This window comes from Oryctolagus cuniculus, chromosome 1 (genome assembly GCF_051225735.1).
Source record: "Oryctolagus cuniculus isolate XC-2025 breed Fujian yellow rabbit chromosome 1, ASM5122573v1, whole genome shotgun sequence".
NCBI classification, from domain to species: Eukaryota; Metazoa; Chordata; class Mammalia; order Lagomorpha; family Leporidae; genus Oryctolagus; species Oryctolagus cuniculus.
In genome coordinates this window covers 231,970,803-231,989,801 of record NC_142867.1, presented here as the reverse complement: position 1 = coordinate 231,989,801, position 18,999 = coordinate 231,970,803, and the positions used below count along the sequence as shown (strand labels likewise).

At 63.5% G+C, this 18,999-nt stretch overlaps 1 protein-coding gene across 8 annotated transcripts; it reads right to left on the bottom strand.

Moving 5' to 3' along the window:
* Positions 1-330: 330 nt before the first annotated feature.
* On the bottom strand, positions 331-14,209 carry CERCAM (cerebral endothelial cell adhesion molecule). Of its 8 annotated transcripts, none has more exons than XM_089320711.1 (15): positions 14,094-14,209; positions 9,173-9,299; positions 8,894-8,983; positions 6,851-6,961; positions 6,639-6,756; positions 6,020-6,154; positions 5,614-5,818; positions 4,592-4,711; positions 4,206-4,282; positions 4,006-4,112; positions 2,568-2,700; positions 1,769-1,896; positions 1,414-1,617; positions 895-1,147; positions 331-794 (listed from the first exon to the last, which is right to left on the bottom strand). In XM_089320711.1, the coding sequence occupies exons 4-14, from the start codon at positions 6,922-6,924 to the stop codon at positions 895-897; spliced, it is 1,554 nt and encodes a 517-aa protein (XP_089176837.1). In that variant the 5' UTR covers positions 6,925-6,961; positions 8,894-8,983; positions 9,173-9,299; positions 14,094-14,209; the 3' UTR covers positions 331-794. The 8 variants fall into 8 exon arrangements, 7 of the variants coding, with proteins under 7 accessions (XP_089176837.1, XP_089176838.1, XP_089176841.1 ...); XM_089320712.1 differs by lacking the exon at positions 14,094-14,209 and adding an exon at positions 9,483-9,654; XM_089320715.1 differs by lacking the exon at positions 14,094-14,209 and having other exon boundaries at positions 9,173-9,374.
* Between the last annotated feature and the right edge of the window lie 4,790 nt (positions 14,210-18,999).

Here is an 18,999-nt window from a genome sequence, read left to right as displayed (position 1 = left end):
GGTCTCCCTGCAACCCCTCCCGCACCAGGGGCCACTCCTGGAGGCCAGTTTTCAGTAAGATCCAAAGGCCAGGGAGCACGGGCGGCCTCGGCTCTGGGCTGGGTCCCCACCCCGACTGGCAAAGTGACCGCAGTGATGACATCAGCCCCACCCCAGCGACCCAAGAGCAGATGAAGCCAGCGCCGGGGTGGCACCTGCCCCGTCACCCAGCACGGAGGTCAGGCCAGAGTGCCCAGCTCCCCCTCCACGCCAACAGTCTCCCTGCCTCGGCACGCGCTCCCTCCCAGTCCGGCTCAGAAGCAACAAGGCTCCACCACGGCTCAGAAAGTATAAAGTGCAAATACAGTGGGCTTTTATTGCAGGCCTACTGTGTGCTGGGCACCAGATCTGCAAGGGTCCACCTGCCACTTCCCGGGGAAGCAGCTGCTGGCGAGACCTGAACGCTGAGTTGGGAAGGGGCCGAGGTGGAGGTAGAAGGGGCAGAGGGGCCCCGGAGGCTCCTGGGTTCCGCCCGGCTTGAAAACTGAAGGCTGGGGAGCCACCTCCCTCCTCTACCCCCAGCCCCGGAATCAGCCAGGCAGGGTCAGGGAACCCCAAGTCCCGCCCTTGTGCTGTGTGACCTTTGAGGAATGAGATCCGTCTCTGAGTGGTTTCTCCTGATGTGAGAGGGGTCAGGAGGGCAGAGCGGCCTTGCCCAGGGCAGCAGCTTGGTCCACGGCTCCCGGGGGCAGCTCCTGCTCCTGTCCCAACTGCACAGCTGCAGCCACGTCCTGCGCGCTCCACTGGAGCGGCACCTGGCGGGCCAGGAGAGAGAGAGAGAGAGAGAGAGGACCACAGTGGGACAGACGCAGAGAGACAGAGCCAGAGAGAGGCAGAGTGAGGCCCGGGCCTCACCTAGAGCTCATCCCGGGGGTGGGGATGGAGGGCGTGGCCACTACTGCCGGCCAGGTCTGGACGAGGGCCACGCAGGGTCTTCTGGGAGCCGCTCCAGCTGATGAGGCGGCCGCTGTCGTCGTCCCAGGGGGAGGACGTCTCGGTGTCACTGAGCCACTCTGCGTCCCCCGCGTAGTGGGTGGGGGCGGCCAGCAGGGGTCGGGCTGAGAAGGCCTGCAGGTCCCGCGGCCAGAAGTGCGCCTTGTACTGCTCGCTGCGGGGAGGGGCCACAGCTCAGCCCTCCCCCCAGACCGCGTGCCAGCCCCGGCCGCGTCCCCACGGCAGCCCAGGATGCGGGGTTTCTATCACCCCCACTTTCCATGAGGACAGAGGCTCAGGAGGGGCCCACACGCAGTGCTTACACGGAGCCTGGCCTGGCTCCAGGGCTACTCCCGGGTGACGACACAGGCCTCGCCAGCCACAGTCTCCCCGGGGGGCTCCTGTGCGGGCCGCCCCTGCCCACCCCCGTGAGATGCTCACTTGGGGTGCCGGTCAAACATGATGGGCAGAAACTCGTCCACAGGCAGCATGCGGCGCAGGGGCTGTGAGGCCAGCAGCTTGCGGGCCCCTGCCAGGCTCAGGGCGTACGCCAGCGTCCAGTACGAGTACCCAGCCACCACCAGGCCGGGCAGCCCCTCCACGGCCACCTCCTCCTCAGGGTTCACCTGCTTCCGGCCGAGGTAGCTGCAAGCGACAGCAAGGGCCCCAGGAGTCACTGTGCGTCCTGGGGTGTCAGCCTCTCCCAGGGCCAGGCTCTGGGCAGGATTCCAAGCAGGAAGACGCAAGGCCGAGGCGCACCCCTGTCCCTTGCCCCCAGGGGGTGCGGGCTGCCTACATCAGGTCCCAGGGGAGTTCCTCTGCTGCCACCTGCTCCATCAGCCGCTCCAGCCTCCCCTTGAAGTTGCTCTCAAACCGCACGTCGTCCTCAAACACCAGGACCCGGGCCAGGCCCCTGGCAGCCACCTGTGGGACACGCGGGCGGCAGGGGTTCTTCCGCTGGGAGCCACCGCCTCCCACCTGGCTGAAGCCCACAGGCTCCGCCCAGCTGCTCGGCCTGGGGCCCCAGAGTCTGCCGAGGGCTCCCACTGCCCGGGGGCCGAAGTCCCAAGCTGCCCCGGCACGCAAGGCCCTCCAGGCCCCAGTCTGGCTCTCCCAGCAGGATCCCGAAGGTAATGAGGACCCTTGCTACCCTCGTAGGGCACAGCTGCATCCCGGGAGGCCAGGGCTTGGGCTCGCCACCAGGGGCCCTCGGGAGAAGCGTGAAGGTCTCTACCGTGGAAAGGACGGGGACAGACATTTGGGAGGGGAACAGGGCCACACTGGCTTCCTCCACCAGGAAGACGAGCCCCTCCCCCCCCCCACGCCCACCCACATGAGGCCTCAAAGTCAGAACAGGGCTCCTCTCCCCGAGCCTGTGGATGGCCCCGCCTCTCTCTTCCGAGCCCCTCTGGGCCCTGAGACCCCGGGGGATCCCCATGGCAGGAAGCAGGTGGACGTGAGTGTCTCCCAGCACACAGCAGGTGCTCAGTAGAGAGCGCGGCGCCAGGGGAGGAAGGCAGCAGCCGCTGGCCGCGCACTGTGGGTGCAGCTCACCCAGTGCCGGGGCGCCCTGGTCTCCCCTCGGGGTGTCTCACCTCCTCCCAGATGGTGTAGTGGCTGAGGAAGCAGCCCACCTCGCCCTTGGTCAGCGTGCGGCCCGAGTAGGGGTCCTGGTAGCCAGGGAGCAGGTCCACACCCAGGCTCCTGAGGACACTGCTGTTGAGCGTCCTGGGGGACAGAGCACGGGGGGCGGTCAGTGGCCCTTGGGGGGGGGTCTGGCCTGTGACTGCTGAAGCTGGCTTGTTTGTTTTCATTCTTGTTGAAGGCAGAGTGACCAAGAAAAGGGGAGGGGGAGAGAGAGAGAGCTGGAGGGGAGGAGAGAGAGAGGGAGGGAGAGAGAGACTCTTCCATCCACTGGTTCAGTCTCCAAATAGCCACAGTAGCCGAGACTGAGCCAGGCCAAAGCCAGGGGCCAGGAACTCCATGTGGGTCTCCCACATGAGTGGCAGGGACCCAAAGACTTGGGCCGTCCTCTGCTGCTTTCCCAGGGGCATTAGCAGGAGCCAAATCGGAACTGGGGCAGCCGGGACTCTAGCAGGCACTCCGATGGGAGATGCTGCTGTCACAGCAGTGGCCCCGCGGGAGCCGGTCTGAAGGAGACTTCAGGCGTGAGATTCCTGGGGGTCCGGGGAACCGTCAGGAACCGTCACCAGCTCAGGAGGTCTTGGGGGGCGGGGCAGGGCAGCTGCCGAGGGAAGCCATGCCAGGATGAACGTGGAGAACTTGGGGGAGACTTCTTGGGCGGAGGCCTGAGTAACGGTGGACACCCATGGGCCAGAAGCGCCAGGGGCTTGGAGCAGACAGCAGCAGGTGTATGGGGCCCTGTGATGCTGGTGGCTGCAGGAGCCTGGCCTCCGACCCCCGGGGACCAGGGCTGGCCTGCACCTTCCCCACCTCTCAGGCACCAAAGTCCCGGATGAGAGGAACACAGTTGAAGACACCCAAGCCTCGGGATTCTACGCCTCCCTCTTCACGGAGAACGGGCGGGCGCAGCGGCGCAGTGGGCGAGGCCACCACTTAGACGTCCGCGTCCGTATCAGAGTGCCAGTTCCAGGCCTGGCTCCCCCGCTCCAATCCAGCTGCCTGCCAGTGTGCACCCTGGGAGGCCGCATATGCTGGCTCAAGTGGCCAGGTCCCTACTGCCCACGTGGGAGACCGGGATGAAGTTCCAGGCTCCTGGCTTCAGCCTGGCCCAGCCCTGGCTGCTGCAGGCATTTGGGGAGTGAACCAGCGCATGGGAGATCTGTCTGTCTCTCTCTATGCCACCCTGCCTTTCTAGTAGGTTGAGAACGAGACCTGGAACCCAAACCCTGGCCCTGAACCACCTCCTCCCTCTGGTGAGCTGAGGGAGGCATCCTGCCCCAAGTCTGCCCGGAGTGGATGCCTCCTAGAACAGGAAGCTCCTTCAACATGTCTGCTTTTCCCGTTCCCGGGCGCTCAGCGATGGACCACACGGGCCCCAGGAAGCCTCACCGGCCGTCCACGGCGTCCAGCACCCGCCCCAAGATCTCCATCTCCCAGAGGGAACTGAGCATGCGCGCCCGGCGCTCCGGCCTGCGCGCCAGGCTGATGACGAACACCTGGAGGAGGCAGCAGGGGGCGCTGTGGGGGCGTGGAGGGGCCGGAAGAACCCATCCACCTGGGGACCCCAATCCTGAGCAGGAGGAACTTACCTCGTCGAACCCCATCCTACTGGGCCTCTTTGGGGGCCGAGACACATGAGCTGAGGCCTGCATGGGGGGCCCATCCACTACGAAGGAAAGCACCCCTGATCCAGAGTGCCCACGGCCCCTGCAAGTAGCCATCCTGGAGCCCGAGCCCCTGCACCCCACAGAACCCCCACCGGGAAGGCCCCTTGGAGGTCCCAGAGTCCCCCTGCCCCCACTCTACAGATGGGAAGACTGAGGCTCCATGGGGAGAGAAACTTGTTCAGAGGCAGGGACTGAGCTACAGGCAAGGCTAGAACTCCAAGCTTAGGTCTGCGGCCCAGGAAAAGGGGCACTGGGGGAGGCAGGACCCCTCCCAGCAAGACCCGCACAGAACAGGCTCCCAGCCTCACCTAGCGACTCCAGGATCAGGTGGATAAAGTTGACCTTCTCGTCCTCCAGCCCCTGGTGGGATTTTACCGCCACGTTCATGTACCCGTACCGGTGCTCGTTGCACACGTGGGCCGAGACCCCTGCCAAGAGAGGCCCCCGGCGAATGCCGGAGTGGGGGCAGGGCTCTCAGAACCCAGGGCGGGAGGCTTCCCTGGGACTGGGCTCCCCGCCTGTGGACGGAGGGAGGGAGCTTGGCCCGCACAGCATCTCGAGGCTGTTTGCAGATGGATTACTAATTCAGCAGATCTGCCTGGAGCCCCTGCTGGGCACATGCTGGGCACCTGCTGGGCACCGGGCTGCGGTGCTGAGCAGGACAGGGCCCTGCGCTGGCCGCCCCGCTGCCCCACCCCACATCCTCCCATCTCTCCCAGCCCCACCGCCCCACCCTGACCCCAGCGCTGCACCCCACCCCCTCCTGCCCCTCGCCGTGCTGCCTGCCACCGGCACCCAGGGGGGCCTTTTGCTGCCTTCGGTAGGTAGCACCTTAACTACAGTGAGCCCCAGGGACGCTGGCACGGTGTCCTCTGTCCCCCAGATCCTGCAACAGCCAAGCCTGGACCAGGTCAAAGTCAAAGCCAGGAGTCAGACGCTCCACTCAGGGACCCAAGCGCGTAAGTCATCATCCGTTGCCTCTCGGGATGCATTGGCAGGAAGCCGGATTGGAAGCAGAGCGGCTGGGACTTGAAGCGGCACTGGGATATGGGACGCGGGCGTCCTAGGCAGGGGCTTAGCCGGCTGCATCGCAACAGCTGCCCTGTGCGCTGTGCTTTTCAGAGCTAACCTGGCAGCAGCGTGAAGCCGAGCAGCTGAGGTGCCGCATTTGTCGCCGCGGGGCATTTGGGGACGATCTTTCTCTATCTGTCACTGCTCTTCAGGCAAGCCAACAAACCAACAAATCTCTCCAGAAAACGTGGGCATCCTAAATGGAGGGAGTGGCACGCGCGCAAAGGCCCAGCGGCCTCCAAGGAGGGCTGATCCTCACCAGCAGCCTGGCAGGCATAGGCGAAGACAATGATGTCGTCGAAGGGCCAGGTATAGTTCGGGTGCGGGGGGTAGAAGGCGAGCTGGGCTGTCCCCTCGGCCCGCAGGGACAGCAGGAACGTGGAGTGGACCATGGGGACGCGGAAGCAGCCCCGGCGCTGCCGGTTCTTGGTGGGGAAGTACTCGGCTGTGCGGCGGTAGTAGCCCTGGGTGGGGGAGGGGTGCTCTGCGTGTCCATGGCCCCCAGAGCCTCAGGCTCTCTGCTCCCTGGGCACCCCCCTCCCCAGCTCCAGGGCTCCAGGGCTCCAGGGCTCCAGGCCTCCGAGGCCCGATCCCCGGCCTCACCTGCGGTCCGAGGCCCGATCCCCGGCCTCACCTGCGGTCCGAGGCCCGATCCCCGGCCTCACCTGCGGGGTGATCCCACACCAGAAATTGGAGTAGTAGGTCTGGGAGTCCAGCATGGGCGCCACCACCGGCAGCCCGCGCTCCACCAGGAGCCGCAGTGTCTGGTTGTTGGTCAGAATGTTGTCTGTGTCTGCAAACTTTGGAGAGTGGAGGTCACAGGCCCTGGCCCTCTTTGGGCTGCAGCCCCCCCAGGGACTTCGCTGGGTGGACGTCTAGGATCCAGTCACAGGGATCTACCCAACAACCCTAGCGGGTCCGTTTAGGTACCAAGCATCTATGGGGACAATGGCTCAGTGTTTAGGTCTGGAGACGCTGATCTGAGAACCTTATCTGAGATCTGGTTTAGGGAGTGGATTCAGAGACCTGCTCTGAGCTTTAGCTCAGGGATCCAGACCACGTTTATACTCTGGGTTCTAGTTCAGGAATCTAGGCTCAGTATATCCTGGGATGTGTCTCAGGGATGCAGGCTTAGCACCAGCCTGAGTTCAAACAGAAGGATCCAAACTCTACGCTGGGTCTGGGAGCTAAAGGATGCGGTCTGCAGGCCACTCAGTCCCGCGAGACTTCGCTAGGGAAGGGCACCACCCCTTCAGGGCCCGGCCCCCCGCCAGGCCTCCTTACCAGGATGTAGTCAGCGCCCCAGCCCCTGGCAAAGCTCAGGGCTTCTTGCTTCAGCTCCATCAGAAACTGGTGCCTTTCTCTAGTCCAGTGCTTGGGGCCCTCTTCATCCGGGTAGGACCTGTGGGGACACAGAGGGCAGGGGCAGCGAGGGGGCCGGAGCCCTGGCTGCAGGCTGCGGCGCCAGTGTCCACACCCCTGCCCCAGATCCCCACCTGGGCTCCCCCTCAGGCCTCCAGACCACGGCTGCGTAGTCCACGCCCACGGCGGCCAGCCACTCCCGCAACATCTCCGTGGTGTTGTCCACATTGTGGTCAGTGGCGCACCTGGGGACACAGAGGAGGACAGTGAGGGGCCCGGCCACACAAGGACTGGGCCCTGAGGCAGCCTCCTCTCAGAGGCGCCGGCCCCTTGAGGCTGCCAGAGTCCCATGTCCTGCTGTGTGGTCCCTCTCTGGGCCTGCCTTCCCCTCCTGTCCACGCTGTCCTGCCCGCGTCATGGCCCAGAGGAGCCACTCAGAAAGGTGAGCACCCTCTCTGCCCCTGCCACCCTCCCCTGCCACCTGCCTTCCTTGCTGTGTGACCACAGGCCAGCCCCTCTCCCTCTCTGAATCGGCACTGGACAAGAGAGCCGCAGCTTTCCCCTACGCACAGATCCGAGGAGTGCTGAGGGCCCACGCTCTGGTGCCCCGGAGCGTAACCTCCCTCCCCTGGGGAAGGGGCTCCCAATTTGGAGGTGGGGGGCCGAACCAGGGGCCCAGGTTTTAGGCGATGCTGCCCCTTTAAGTCCGTTTCCTGGGAGTGAGACTAAGTACGTGTCACCTCTAATAGGGGTGGGAACTGACTCCCAGGCTGTGGTCATTGTGGGCGGCCTCCCCAGGCCTCGCCCCACCTCCAGCCCAACTGTGGTGTGTCCTGGGGGGTGGTTTGTGATTGCTCATCTCTCCCCAACCTCAGGGGGAGGGGGCTCTCACAGACTGGGGTTGTGGCCCCTGATTGTACCGGACACCGGCAGGAAGGTCCGGGGGCGGGGGGGCTGAGAGCACTCGCCACCAGGCTGCCCACCGCCTGCCACTCTGGGCCCCGGCTGAGGGCAGAGGCTCCTGTGTGCTCCAGGCCAGCCAGACAACCACAGTCCCCTGGGGACTGGGTCTGGGCTCTGAAGGCTGGGCCCCTGTGACACCCAGGGAGGCCCCAGAGGAGGAGGGGGCTGGAAAGAGGGTTGGGGCCCCCATCCACTGTGGGCTGGGGATCCAGGCTTAGCACCCAGGGGTCTCCAGGGGCGCTGGAGGCTGTGCAGGCCTGTCGTGGGGGGAGGGCTCGGCAGGGTGGTGTCTGTGCAGGGAGCAGACGGGGCCAGCCCGGGGCGGGGGCTAAGGAGTCCTAAGGGCGCCCCAGCCCGGGTGTCTCTCACCAGAGGGCCAGCCTGGCCCGGGGGTAGTCCAGCCGCTCCAGCGCGCCCAGGTAGTGGGGCAGGGAGTGCTCGGCATTGCGGGCCAGGATGGCAAGAACCACGGTGGGCAGCGGCGGCGGCGGCGGCGGCTCCGGGACGCCCGTGGCCTCGAGCCGCGGCCCCAGCAGGAGCAGCAGCGGCAGCAGCGGGACAGCGGGGGCAGCGCGCATGGCGGGCGCTCGGCGACGGCGGCGGCCCCCGGGGCTCCGGGCCCAGCCGAGGGGAATGGGCGGGGCGGGGCGGCCAGGCCGGGGCGGGGCCCGGGGCCCACGGCGCGGGCGGGGCCGGCTCTGGCCCGGAGGGGACCCGGGCGAACCCCCGCCCCCCAAGAGTGGGCTCCCACTCCTCCGCCCTGTGCGTGGATTCTGAAATCCCCTCTCCTCCTCCCGGGGCACCGGGGGGCCGCGGTCCGGAGCCGTGCAGCGGATGCGACCCAGGGGCAGCCGGGCCCGGCGGGACCCCGGAGCGGAGAAGGGGGGAAGAGGGGAGGGTCCGGGGTGACGGCATCGGAGCCGGCCTGGCGTCTGAGCACGCTCGACTCCCCGGATCGCTGAGTGTCCAGTCCCTGGAATCCCGGCTCCCCTGAACCTGCATCCCTCGAGCCCGCCCCCGACGCTCGGACCTCAGACCCCGCGGGGCGGGACCCACGCCCGGCTGCAGCCTTTCCGGGGTTCCCCGGCCGCCGGCCCGCCCCCGCTCCCGCGCGCCCTCTGGCGGCCGCAGACGGGAACTTCGCAGACGAGCGAAGCCACGCGTGGGCGCGAGAGAAAGACCCGGGGGTGGGGCCGAGACCGGCTTCCACTGACCTGGGCGCGCCGTCCCGCGGCGGTCTGCGCCTGGCGTGCCGCGCGCGTCGCCGTCCTCGCTTCGGCCGCCTGCACCGGCACTGATCCGGCCTTTCAGAGAGCAGATCCCACGTTTAAGCCCGGTGTAGAACTAGGGGACCCCTGACCGTGACCCTGCCCCCCCTGGAAAACGGGGGACACAGCCTCCCTGGGGTACAAGGCATGAAAGGTGTCGCCAGCCTCTGTTGCAACAGGAACGTTAAAGAGGAGGGGCCTGGAGGCGGGGGAGCTGCCACCGACCTGAGACAAGTGGCTCTCCCTGAGCCTTGGGGTCCTGGCGTGGTGCTCCGGGGCTGATACCAAGTCCAAGGGTTTGCAAGGAGGCCTTGCTAGAACGAGACACTTGCAGCTTTGCTCCGCGTGGAGGCTGAGAGGCAGGAAGAGGTCCGGCCTGGGGATGAGGCTGGCAGAGGGGCCCTTCATTCACCCCCACCCCCTGCTTTTCTGTGGGCACCTGGGGGGGTCTCTCTGCAGCCTCTTCCCAGGGCAAGGAGGGCGCGAGGCCTGTGCCTGCAGCCCCACCGGGAGAGGGGGGAAGGAAGGGACTTGCCTGGTGAGGGGACGGTACCGGCAGCATCAAAGTCTCCACCAGGCTGGGGGCAGAACTTCAAGGCGGCCCGTGATCCCGCAGTGACGGGGCCCAGGGACAGGGCGGCATCTTGGAGAGCTGTGAGTGCCCTCCTGGGCAAGGCAGCCTCCGGCAGGAAGGCACACCCAGCAGGAACACGGAGCCCCACCCCCCAAAGCCAAGCAGTGCCCCCACCTCACCCACCCCAGCCCCGCCCCGGGTCACCAAATCCTGAGGTCAAAAGGTGGGGCGGGGGTGACCCTGGGAAGTGATCGGAGGGCTCCACCCTCATGGAGGGGGTTAGCGCCCCCAGGTGGGGGGGGGAGCTTGTTCTCACTTCCGCCTGTGAGACCAGGAGTCAGCACCATCCCGAGGAACCAGGACCTCGCCAAACCCGCTGGCGCCTGGATCTGGGATTTGCTGGGCTCCAGGACTTGGATTTGCTGGGCGATAAACTTGTGTTTCTAAGTTACCCAGGCTAAAGGACTTCGTCTAGCAGCTCCCATGGACTAGCAGGTTCTTCCCCCGCCTGGAGTCCTCTGCCCACTGCATGCACCCCTCCGTCCCCTCTGCCTCCTCTCCCGCCCCCCACTCCGTCCCCAGTGCTCCTAGCCTGTCGCTGACCCACTTATCCCAGGGCTTTTCCCACTCCCTCTGCCACCTTGCTCCGGGGTGGCAGCCAGGAGCCCCACCCACGGCCCAGCGCTCACCCCCTGTGCCCCGCCTCCTCTCCTCGGTGGCGTTCAGAGCCCCACTCCACTCTCCCTTCCCCACAGCGAGAAACAGAAGCCACAGCCTGGGAACTGGTTTGCAGCCTCTCTCCTCCCACCTGCTACAGTGGGGGAGGTGCCCCCCCACCACGGGGTCACCCCCTGCCCTTCCTGTCTCCCCAGGCTCCAATCCCCCCTCCCCCAGAAGACTGGAATCTTCCACCAAGGCTCCTGCACCCCCAACTGTGGCTGTCACTCTCCCTCCAAAGCCCCGGGCTGACGAGCTGCTCAGGGCTGGACCCGCCAAGGCTGCCGTGTGGACACCATGCTCCTCCGGCCGCTGCCCCCACTTCCCTGCTGGCTGCAGGGACCACGCCTTCTTTCTAAAAACCCACCTAGTAGTGCATCTGCCCACGTGGACCCAAGCTCTGCTCGTCCCTGACAGAGCCCTCAGCGTCCCCGGACCTGGCTCCTCCTTGCCGGGGCATGCTTGGCCCACCCCATCACCAGGCTGGAGGCCTGGGTGTGGAGGGTGGCGAGTGCCCCCTGCTCCCTCACCCCATCCTGTGCCTCCCCCTCCCAGGGCGCTGGCATCCCTCCCCTCCCCGGGGCCCCCGCACCTCCCGGCACCCCCACCGCCAGGCTGTCCTCTGGCACCCAGCATGCCTGGCCTGACAGTGTGCTTGGGCTACCTGCTGTCTTTGGCATGGAGCTCAGACCCCACAGGGGCATCAGGGCCTGCATGGCCGGCCGGCAGCTCCTCCAGCTCCTCTGATCTCCACCCGCCCCCCACCCGGTCTTCTTCCAGCCAAACTGGACAACTTGTTTTTGCCAGGGACTGGCGTTGAGGTGGATCAGGCTGCTGAACTGCTTCCATGTCAGCTCCCTGCTAAGGCGCCTGGGAACGCAGCCCACAGGACACACCCCTGCGAAGCTTCTGGCTCCTGGCTTTGGCCAGGTCCACACCTGGCCATTGCAGTCTTTTGGGAAGTGATGAATCTTTCTCTCTCTCCTTCTCTGCCCTTTCTCTCTGTGACTCTACTTTTCAAATAAATCTTTTTATTTTTAAAGTTTTATTTATCTGAAAGAGTTAGAGAGAGAGAGAGAGAGGATTTTCCATCCACTGGTTCATTCCCCAGATGGCCACAATGGACAGGGCTAGGCCAGGTCAAAGCCAGGAGCCAGGAGTTGCTTCTAAATCTCCCAACTGGGTGGCAAGAGCCCAGACACTTGGGCCATTTCTCGCTGCCCTTCCCGGGCCATGGCAGAGAGCTAGATTGGAAGTGGAGCAGCCGGGACTTGAACTGGCGTCCACATGGGATGCTGCTTAACCCATGATGCCACAATGCTAGCCCCAATAAGTCTTTTTTTTTTTTTTTTTTTTTTTTTTTTTTTTGACAGGCAGAATGGACAGTGAGAGAGAGACAGAGAGAAAGGTCTTCTTTTTGCCGTTGGTTCACCCCCCACAATGGCCGCCACGGCCGGCGCACCACACTGATCCGAAGGCAGGAGCCAGGTGCTTTTCCTGGTCTCCCATGGGGTGCAGGGCCCAAGCACTTGGGCCATCCTCCACTGCACTCCCTGGCCACAGCAGAGAGCTGGCCTGGAAGAGGGGCAACCGGGACAGAATCTAGTGCCCCGACCGGGACTAGAACCCAGTGTGCTGGTGCCGCTAGGTGGAGGATTAGCCTAGTGAGCCGCGGCGCCGGCCAATAAGTCAGTCTTTTTAAAAAACTTATTGTTTCCAGATCATTCCGTGCGCCTGGACCTTCTTGGTCCCTCCGCCTGCACTGGTCTTCCCCTTCCTGCACAGCTGCCGTACCGCAGGCCCTGCTGCCTCAGTTCCCTTCCTGCCTCTGGAAAGTCCTCCTTGATGTCAACCCAGGGAGACACCTTTACACAGTGTCCTACACGGCGCCATTCACCCAGCAAAATTTAACTGTTTTATTTTATTTAAAGATTTATTTATCTATTTGAAAGACAGAGATAGAAGCTCCATCTGCCAGTTCACGCCCGGAATGGCTGCAATGGCTGGGGCTGGCTCAGGTGGAAGCCGGGAGCCAAGAACTCTGTCTGGGTCTCCCACGCGGGTGCAGGGGCCCAAGCACTTGGGCCGTCCTCCACTGCTTTCCCAGGCCACAGCAGGGAGCTGGATCGGAAGCAGAAAAGCTGTGACTAGAATCAGTGGTCGCCTACGGGATGCTGGCAATGCAGGAGCCATGTGCTCACTGTGCCCCAAAGTCAGCTTCAGATTGATTTTATGTTTCAAAATTTAGGTAGACAGGGACAGCGCTGTGATGTAGTAGGTTAAGCCTCCGCCTGTGGTGCCAGCATCCCATATGGGCGCCAGTTCAAGTCCCAGCTGTTCCACTTCCGATTTAGCTCTCTGTTGATGGCCTGGGAAAGCAGTGGAGGATGGCCCAAGTCCTTGGGCCCCTGGACCTGCGTGGGAGGCCCGGAAGAAGCTCCTGGCTCCTGGCTTCAGACTGGTTCTGCTCTGGCCTTTGCAGCCATCTGAGGAGTGAACCAGCGGATGGAAGTCTCACTTTCTCTCTGTGTAGCTCTTTCAAAAATAAATAAATCTTAAAAAAAAAAAAAAGGTGTTGGGGAGCAGTACCGTGGCACAGCAGGGCAGCAGGTTAAGCCTCCACCCGCAATGCAGGCATCCCACAGGGGTGCTGGCTGGAGACTCGGCTGTTCCACTTCTGATCCAGCTCCCTAATGTGCCTGGGGAAGCAGCAGAAGATGGCCCAAATGCTTGGGCCTCTGCACCCGCGTGGGAGACCTGGAAGAACCTCCAGGCTCCTGGCTTTGGCCTAGCCCAGCCCTGGCCATCGTGTCCATTTGGGGAGTGAGACAGCAGATGGAACATCTCTCTCTCTCCCTCCCTCCCTCTCTCTCTCTCCCTCCCTCCCTCTCCCTCCCTCCCTCCCTCTCCCCTCCCCCACCTCTCTCCTCTCATTATAACTGCTTTTCAAGTAAATGAAGAACCAATCAATCTTAAAAAAAAGTCAGTGGTGGGGGGTGGGGTGGGTGGACATTTGGTTCGGCTGTTAAGACCCCGCTCTCCCACATCCTATATCGGAATCCCTGGGTTCAAGTCCTGGCTCCACTCCCACTTCAGCTTCCTGGAAGGCAGGAGGCGATGGCTCCTGGCTTCAGCACAACCCAAGCTCTGGCTGTTGCAAGCATTTGAGGAGTGAACCAGCAGATGGGAGCGTGTTTGTTTCTCTCTCTCTCTCTCTGCCTTCCAGATAAGTAAAATAAATTTTAGAAATTAAATGAGGATTGCTCTGGCTGCAGCTCAGAGGGCAGAGGTGGGGCCAAGCAGGGGCACCTAAGTCCCAGGAACAAAGGCGCTGGGACTAACCTTAACCCTAACCCTAACCCTAACCCTAACCCTAACCCTAACCCTAACCCTGGGGTAAGAGTTGTGTCACGGGGGGCGGGGCCGCCAGCCTGTGGGCTTGGATGTGGGAGACAGCGCCAGCCCCCAGAGGACGTTGCGACCGGCTGGGGCAGAGTAGACCGGTAGCTGAGCGGGGAAGACTCGAGAAGGAGCAGGTAAGAGGTGAAACCAGGTGCCGTTCTGGTGTTTCTGCGGAGCTGTCAGCCACCAGGTCACGGCTCTGCCTGTCGCGCCCCGAGCTCCGTCCGAGGCAGGGGTGCCCCCTCCAGCTGCCGCCTCGGCTTGGCTTCTACCTTGGCCCCTGCTCATCGCTGTATCCCAGCCCTAGCTTGGGGCCGGCGGGCGTGGCTTACAGCAGGGTCATCGAGGAAAGGAGGGGCTCCTCCAACACCCGTCCTCCCACCCACCCTCCTTTTCTGCCCCCGAGTGGAACCAGAAGACACATTCTGCAAAGGCAACACTGGCCCCACTTACAGTTATTCTAAAGCGGTGGGTCTCAAAGCGTGGCCAGCGACCAGCAGCCATCAGTGTCCTCTGGGACTCGCCAGAAGTGCAAGTTCTTAGGCCGCGGAGGCCACGCAGTCTGTTTTTTTCTTTTTCTTTTTCTTTTTTTTTTTTTTTTTTTTGACAGGCATAGTGGACATTGAGAGAGAGAGAGACAGAGAGAAAGGTCTTCCTTTGCCATTGGTTCACCCCCCACAATGGCCTCCACGGCCAGTGCACCATGCTGATCCAAAGGCAGGAGCCAGGTGCCTCTCCTGGTCTCCCATGGGGTGCAGGGCCCAAGCACCTGGGCCATCCTCCACTGCACTCCCTGGCCACAGCAGAGAGCTGGCCTGGAAGAGGGGCAACCGGGACAGAATCCGGCGCCCCGACCGGGACTAGAACCCGGGGTGCCAGTGCCGCAAGGTAGAGGATTAGCCTATTGAGCCGCGGCGCCGGCCTCACACAGTCTGTTTTAACAAAAGCCCTCCAGGTAACTCGGATGCAGGATGAGGTTTGACACTGCTGTCCGATGGGACCTGCGGGCTCTCTCCCGGGTCGTGCAGGGCACCTGCCTGGGGAAGATGATTGTTGGAGGTGAAGGGCATTTGGTCTGTAGTGAAGGAGCTGCCTCAGACCCCCACGTCCCCATGTCCCACGTCGGAGTGCCTGGGTTCGATAGCCAGCTCCAGCTCCCGTGGGCAGCTTCCTGGCGACACAGAGCCTGGGAGGCAGCACTGTGTCCCTGCCACCCGCGTGGAGGTCCTGCACCGAGCTGCCGATCCCGCCCCTGACTCAGAGCAGCAGGGATGGTGCGGGTGGTTGGGCTCCTGCCCCCACTCTGGGAGACCTGGGCTAAATTCTCAGCTCAGCGCCGCTGTGGCCTGGCGGGTAAAGCCACTGCCTACAGTGCCAGCATCCTATATGGGCGCTGGTTCGAGTCCCAGCTGCTCTACTTCCAATCCAGCTCTCTGCTATGGCCTGGGAAAGCAGTAGAAGATGGCCCAGTCCTTCAGCACCTGCACCCACGTGGGAGACCTGGAAGATGCTCTTGGCTTAGAAACGGCTCTGGCCATTGCAGGCATTTGGGGAGTGAATCAGTGGGTGGAAGACCTCTCTCTCTCTCTCTCTCTGTCTCTCTCTTTCTGCCTCTGCCTCTTTGTAACTCTGCCTTTCAAGTAAATAGAGAGAGTGAGAAAGAAAGAAGGAAGGAGGAAAAGAAAAGAAAAGAAAAGAAAAGAAAAGAAAAGAAAAGAAAAGAAAAGAAAAGAAAAGAAAAGAAAAGAAAAGAAAAGAAGAAATTCTTGGCTTTGGGGGCCGGCGCCGTGGCTCACGAGGGTAATCCTCTGCCTGCGGGTCCGGCATCCCATATAGGCATGGGTTCTAGTCCTGGTTGCTCCTCTTCCAGTCTAGCTCTCTGCTGTGGCCCAGGAAGGCAGTGGAGGATGGCCCAAGTCCTTGGGCCCTGCAGCCGCATGGGAGACCAGGAGGAAGCACCTGGCTCCTGGCTTCCGATCAGCGCAGCGCCGGCCCTAGTGGCCATTTTTGGGGGGTGAACCGACAGAAGGAAGACCTTTCCGTCTCTCTCACTAACTCTGTCAAAAAAAAAAAAAAAAAAATTCTTGGCTTAGACATTTGGGGAATGAACCAGCAACGAAAGAGGGCTCTCTAACTTAAAAATGCTTTAAATAACAATAATACATGTTTGTTAAATGACCGTTGGAACCCATCTGGCTGAGCAGGACCCAGAGCGGAGGGAACCAACCGCCGGCTGGACGCACAGTATCTCCTGTTCAACGTCTTCACTCCTCCCAGCCACCACTGTAGTTCTGGCCAGAGCCAGCAGGTGGCGCAAGCACATCAGGCTTCCCTCTGATATTCTGCATTAGGGACCCTGCAAGAACCGTCCCCCTCCCCAGAGCCTTCTTCCCCAGAGGAGCCTGGCTCCAAGCCCTGCCACCCACTGGCAAAGGCTCTGCAACATGGCCTTTATTAGAGACAGAGGCACTGGGGAATCCTCCCTGCTTTGGATCCCAAAGGGGAGCTTCTAGGGCCAATCCGCTAGTCTGAGAGGATAGGGGGGTGGGCTACAAGGTCCCTTTGGTCCAAGAGAAATAGGGGCCAGGCAGGCCTCTGGGGCTCGGGGGACAGCCACTTGGGTAGGCAGCTCTGGCCACTGGACTCCAACCATATCCCCCCATGAGCCCCTGCCTGCCCTGCCGAGCCTCATTTGTGGTCTCAGGTGCTACTTCCCAGCACAGGGTATGAGTGGCCTGGAGGTGCCCCTGGACCCAGGCAGAAGCCCCAGCGTGCGGTCCTCGTGGCCTGGCAGCCAAGCAGGCTGGGAGTGGGGACCCGAAGCAGGGAGGATGCTTGGACAGAGCGCTTACCAGCTGCCAGCTTCACGTCTCCCGAGTTGGGGGTTCTCTGAGCCCCAGTCCAGCTTGTGGCCAAGGGAGCCCGGGATCCTGGCCCGAGGAGGACCCGCGCCCCTGCTCCTGGTTCGGGGTGCAGCTCTGCGGATGGGCATCGGGAGCCCAGCCTGGGCACCCTCCCCAGCTCCCATTCCAAGCCCGGTTCCAGAAGTGGCCAGGGCCGAGCAGAGGCTCCCACAGGCTTCCCTGCTGCTCCTCTTTCCCATCGGAGGGGCCCCTGAGACCCTAAGCCGCAGCTGGAAGCACCCCTGCCCAATCCGCTTAGGCTCGGCATACCCTGGCCTCTGCTCCAGGAACCCGCCCACGCGCCCCTCATCTCCGGGGGCCCACCCAACAGCCACACACTCTCCCGAGGACCACCCTCTCCCTCCTGGCCATGCCCGCTGGCTTCTCCCAGCACCCCAGATGTGGCGCTGTCCTCCTCTGAGGCACTGTGCGTCCTCAGGAGGCTGGGCCCGAGCCAGCTGTTTTCCCGGGCGGCCAGCTGTTTTGCCCATCAGGAAGCAGCCCTGGCTCCTCTGCTAAAATAGTTGCTGTTGTGGCTGCAGCGTGGCAGCCCTGCTGGGCCAGGGCCTGGAGCTGTTAACTCCTCTGGGTCCAGGCGGCCCAGCCAGGACCTCCCTCTGCCTTCCCTGGGCCACAGGAGCAGCCAGTCTCAGGACCCACGGAGACCAGACACTGCTGGCTCCAGCCCCTTAACCAGGGAGCCTCCCGGGGGTCGCGTCCTCAGGTGAGGGGGAGGTTTCCGGGGCAAATGTCACCTCCATTCCGAGCCACCAGGACCGTGAGGACCATTAACTGCGGAGCGCCAGGCATCGTGTGAGGGCCGAGCGTCACGTTCACAACCACCCCAAAAGCAGGGACATTTGTCTTGCTGGGGAGGACAGTGGGACGCCGAGGCGTGGAGAGCCCACATCACTTGCCCAAACTCAAGAGACCTGGAGTTTGAAACCAGGCCCACCTGCCTCTCCTGGGCCAGCCCTGGGGGCACTGGAAGCACCTTTGGCGCTGCTTGCTGCTCAGGCTCCCCTGGGCGCCTGGTCCCAGTGTTCCTGCCCCAGCCTGGGCCTCCACAGCTCCATCTGTGAAGTGGGAGACCCGGTGGATGGAGTTAACTGAGCCTGACTCCGCCAGCCAGAGCACCTCCCAGGTATTTATTAGGTGACTCCTCCCGCTGTCTGCGGTCTGCCTGGGCTGCAGCCCCAGCTTTGCTCTTGGCTGCCTGGCTTCAGCCAACCGACTTGACCTCTCAGAGTATCCACCACCAAAGCTGGCGGCAAGGACACCGTCTGCCGGATCCTCGGTTCTGTGGTGGAGAGGGTGGGACAAAGCAGGTGAAGTGGTTGGCCCAAGAGCCGCCACACGGGGAATGAAGGGGAAAGGACCACTTCCCCGTGGGACTATCCGCGCGCGACCTTCTGCAAGGATCGGAGCGGCCCATGCACCTCTAGGCTCGTCCACGCTCAGCACAGAGTTGGTGCACTGGGCAGCTCTGTCATTCCCTGTGAGGGGCTGAACCCTGGCCCAGGAGTCCCCACCCAGGGAAAGCCAGCTGGGAGAGGGTCCCAGTGTCCCCAAGTTCACACAGTTACGGGGCAGAGTTGGGACTCAGCCGCGGGCGTCTGATTCCTGCACCCCTGGCCTTCTCTCCTGGGGCTGGAACCTGGTCTGGGCAGGGGGCAGGGAACAGGACGACGACCCAGAGCTAAGACAGCCCAGAAGGTGACTTGGCTGCGGCTGGGTGGGATCTCGGGGTCTGGGAACGACCCCTCGGGATGCAGTGACCCGTGCTCTTCGCCTTTGTCCCCTCCCCCTGCCCACCATGGGTCAGTTCCCTGGTCCCAGCCTAGACATCTGGAACTGAGGCAGACAAAGGGCTGCGGGGAGGGACAATAACCTTCTGTCCATTTTCAGATGCCGGCCGGGCCTGGCCAGGGCTGGGGGCCGGAGCCCCGGCGAGGCGGTGCCAGGCCCCCCGCGGGCAGCGCACAATGTTGGCAGTGATGGAGAGGAGGCATTTCAAAGCGTTTTGTTCCCGCTGACCCCCTCCCCACCGCCACAGCTCGCCCCAGCTCGGGGTGAGGCCCCAGCCCCACCCCCAGCCACCCAGGCCCCAGCTCTGGGCGGCTTGGGGACCGGCCACATTCTTGACCTCAGGGGAAAAGTGTGGACGCTCTGCGCCCCGAGCAACAATCACTGTGTCACAGAGCTGATTTAGGGGCAGCACTTACCATCACAAAGCCGCAGACAAAGGGCCAGGCTGAGAGCAGGCGGGCCTCTGCGCCCACACCCCTCCGACCGGCCCTTCTCTCCTGGGTTCCACCTGGGCACGCTGGGTGCCCAGGGAGGACGGGAGGTGTGCAGGGGGCAGAAGGAAACTGGGGACCCCACGGGGATTCGGGGGAATGCCCGAATTTGCCAGGTGGCCCTGGACAGGCCCTTGCCACTCTGAGCGCCGGTCT

What these genes read in the sequence shown, in the direction of transcription:
- CERCAM (XM_089320709.1), bottom strand. Translation starts at nt 8,257, where the DNA reads ATGCGCGCTGCCCCCGCTGTCCCGCTGCTGCCGCTGCTGCTCCTGCTG. An exon ending in CTATGCCTGCCAGGCTGCTG is followed by an intron (nt 4,712 to 5,613) that starts GTGAGGATCAGC and finishes CTCTCTTGGCAG; the next exon opens with GGGTCTCGGCCCACGTGTGC. An exon ending in GTAGGATGGGGTTCGACGAG is followed by an intron (nt 4,113 to 4,205) that starts GTAAGTTCCTCC and finishes TGCCTCCTCCAG; the next exon opens with GTGTTCGTCATCAGCCTGGC.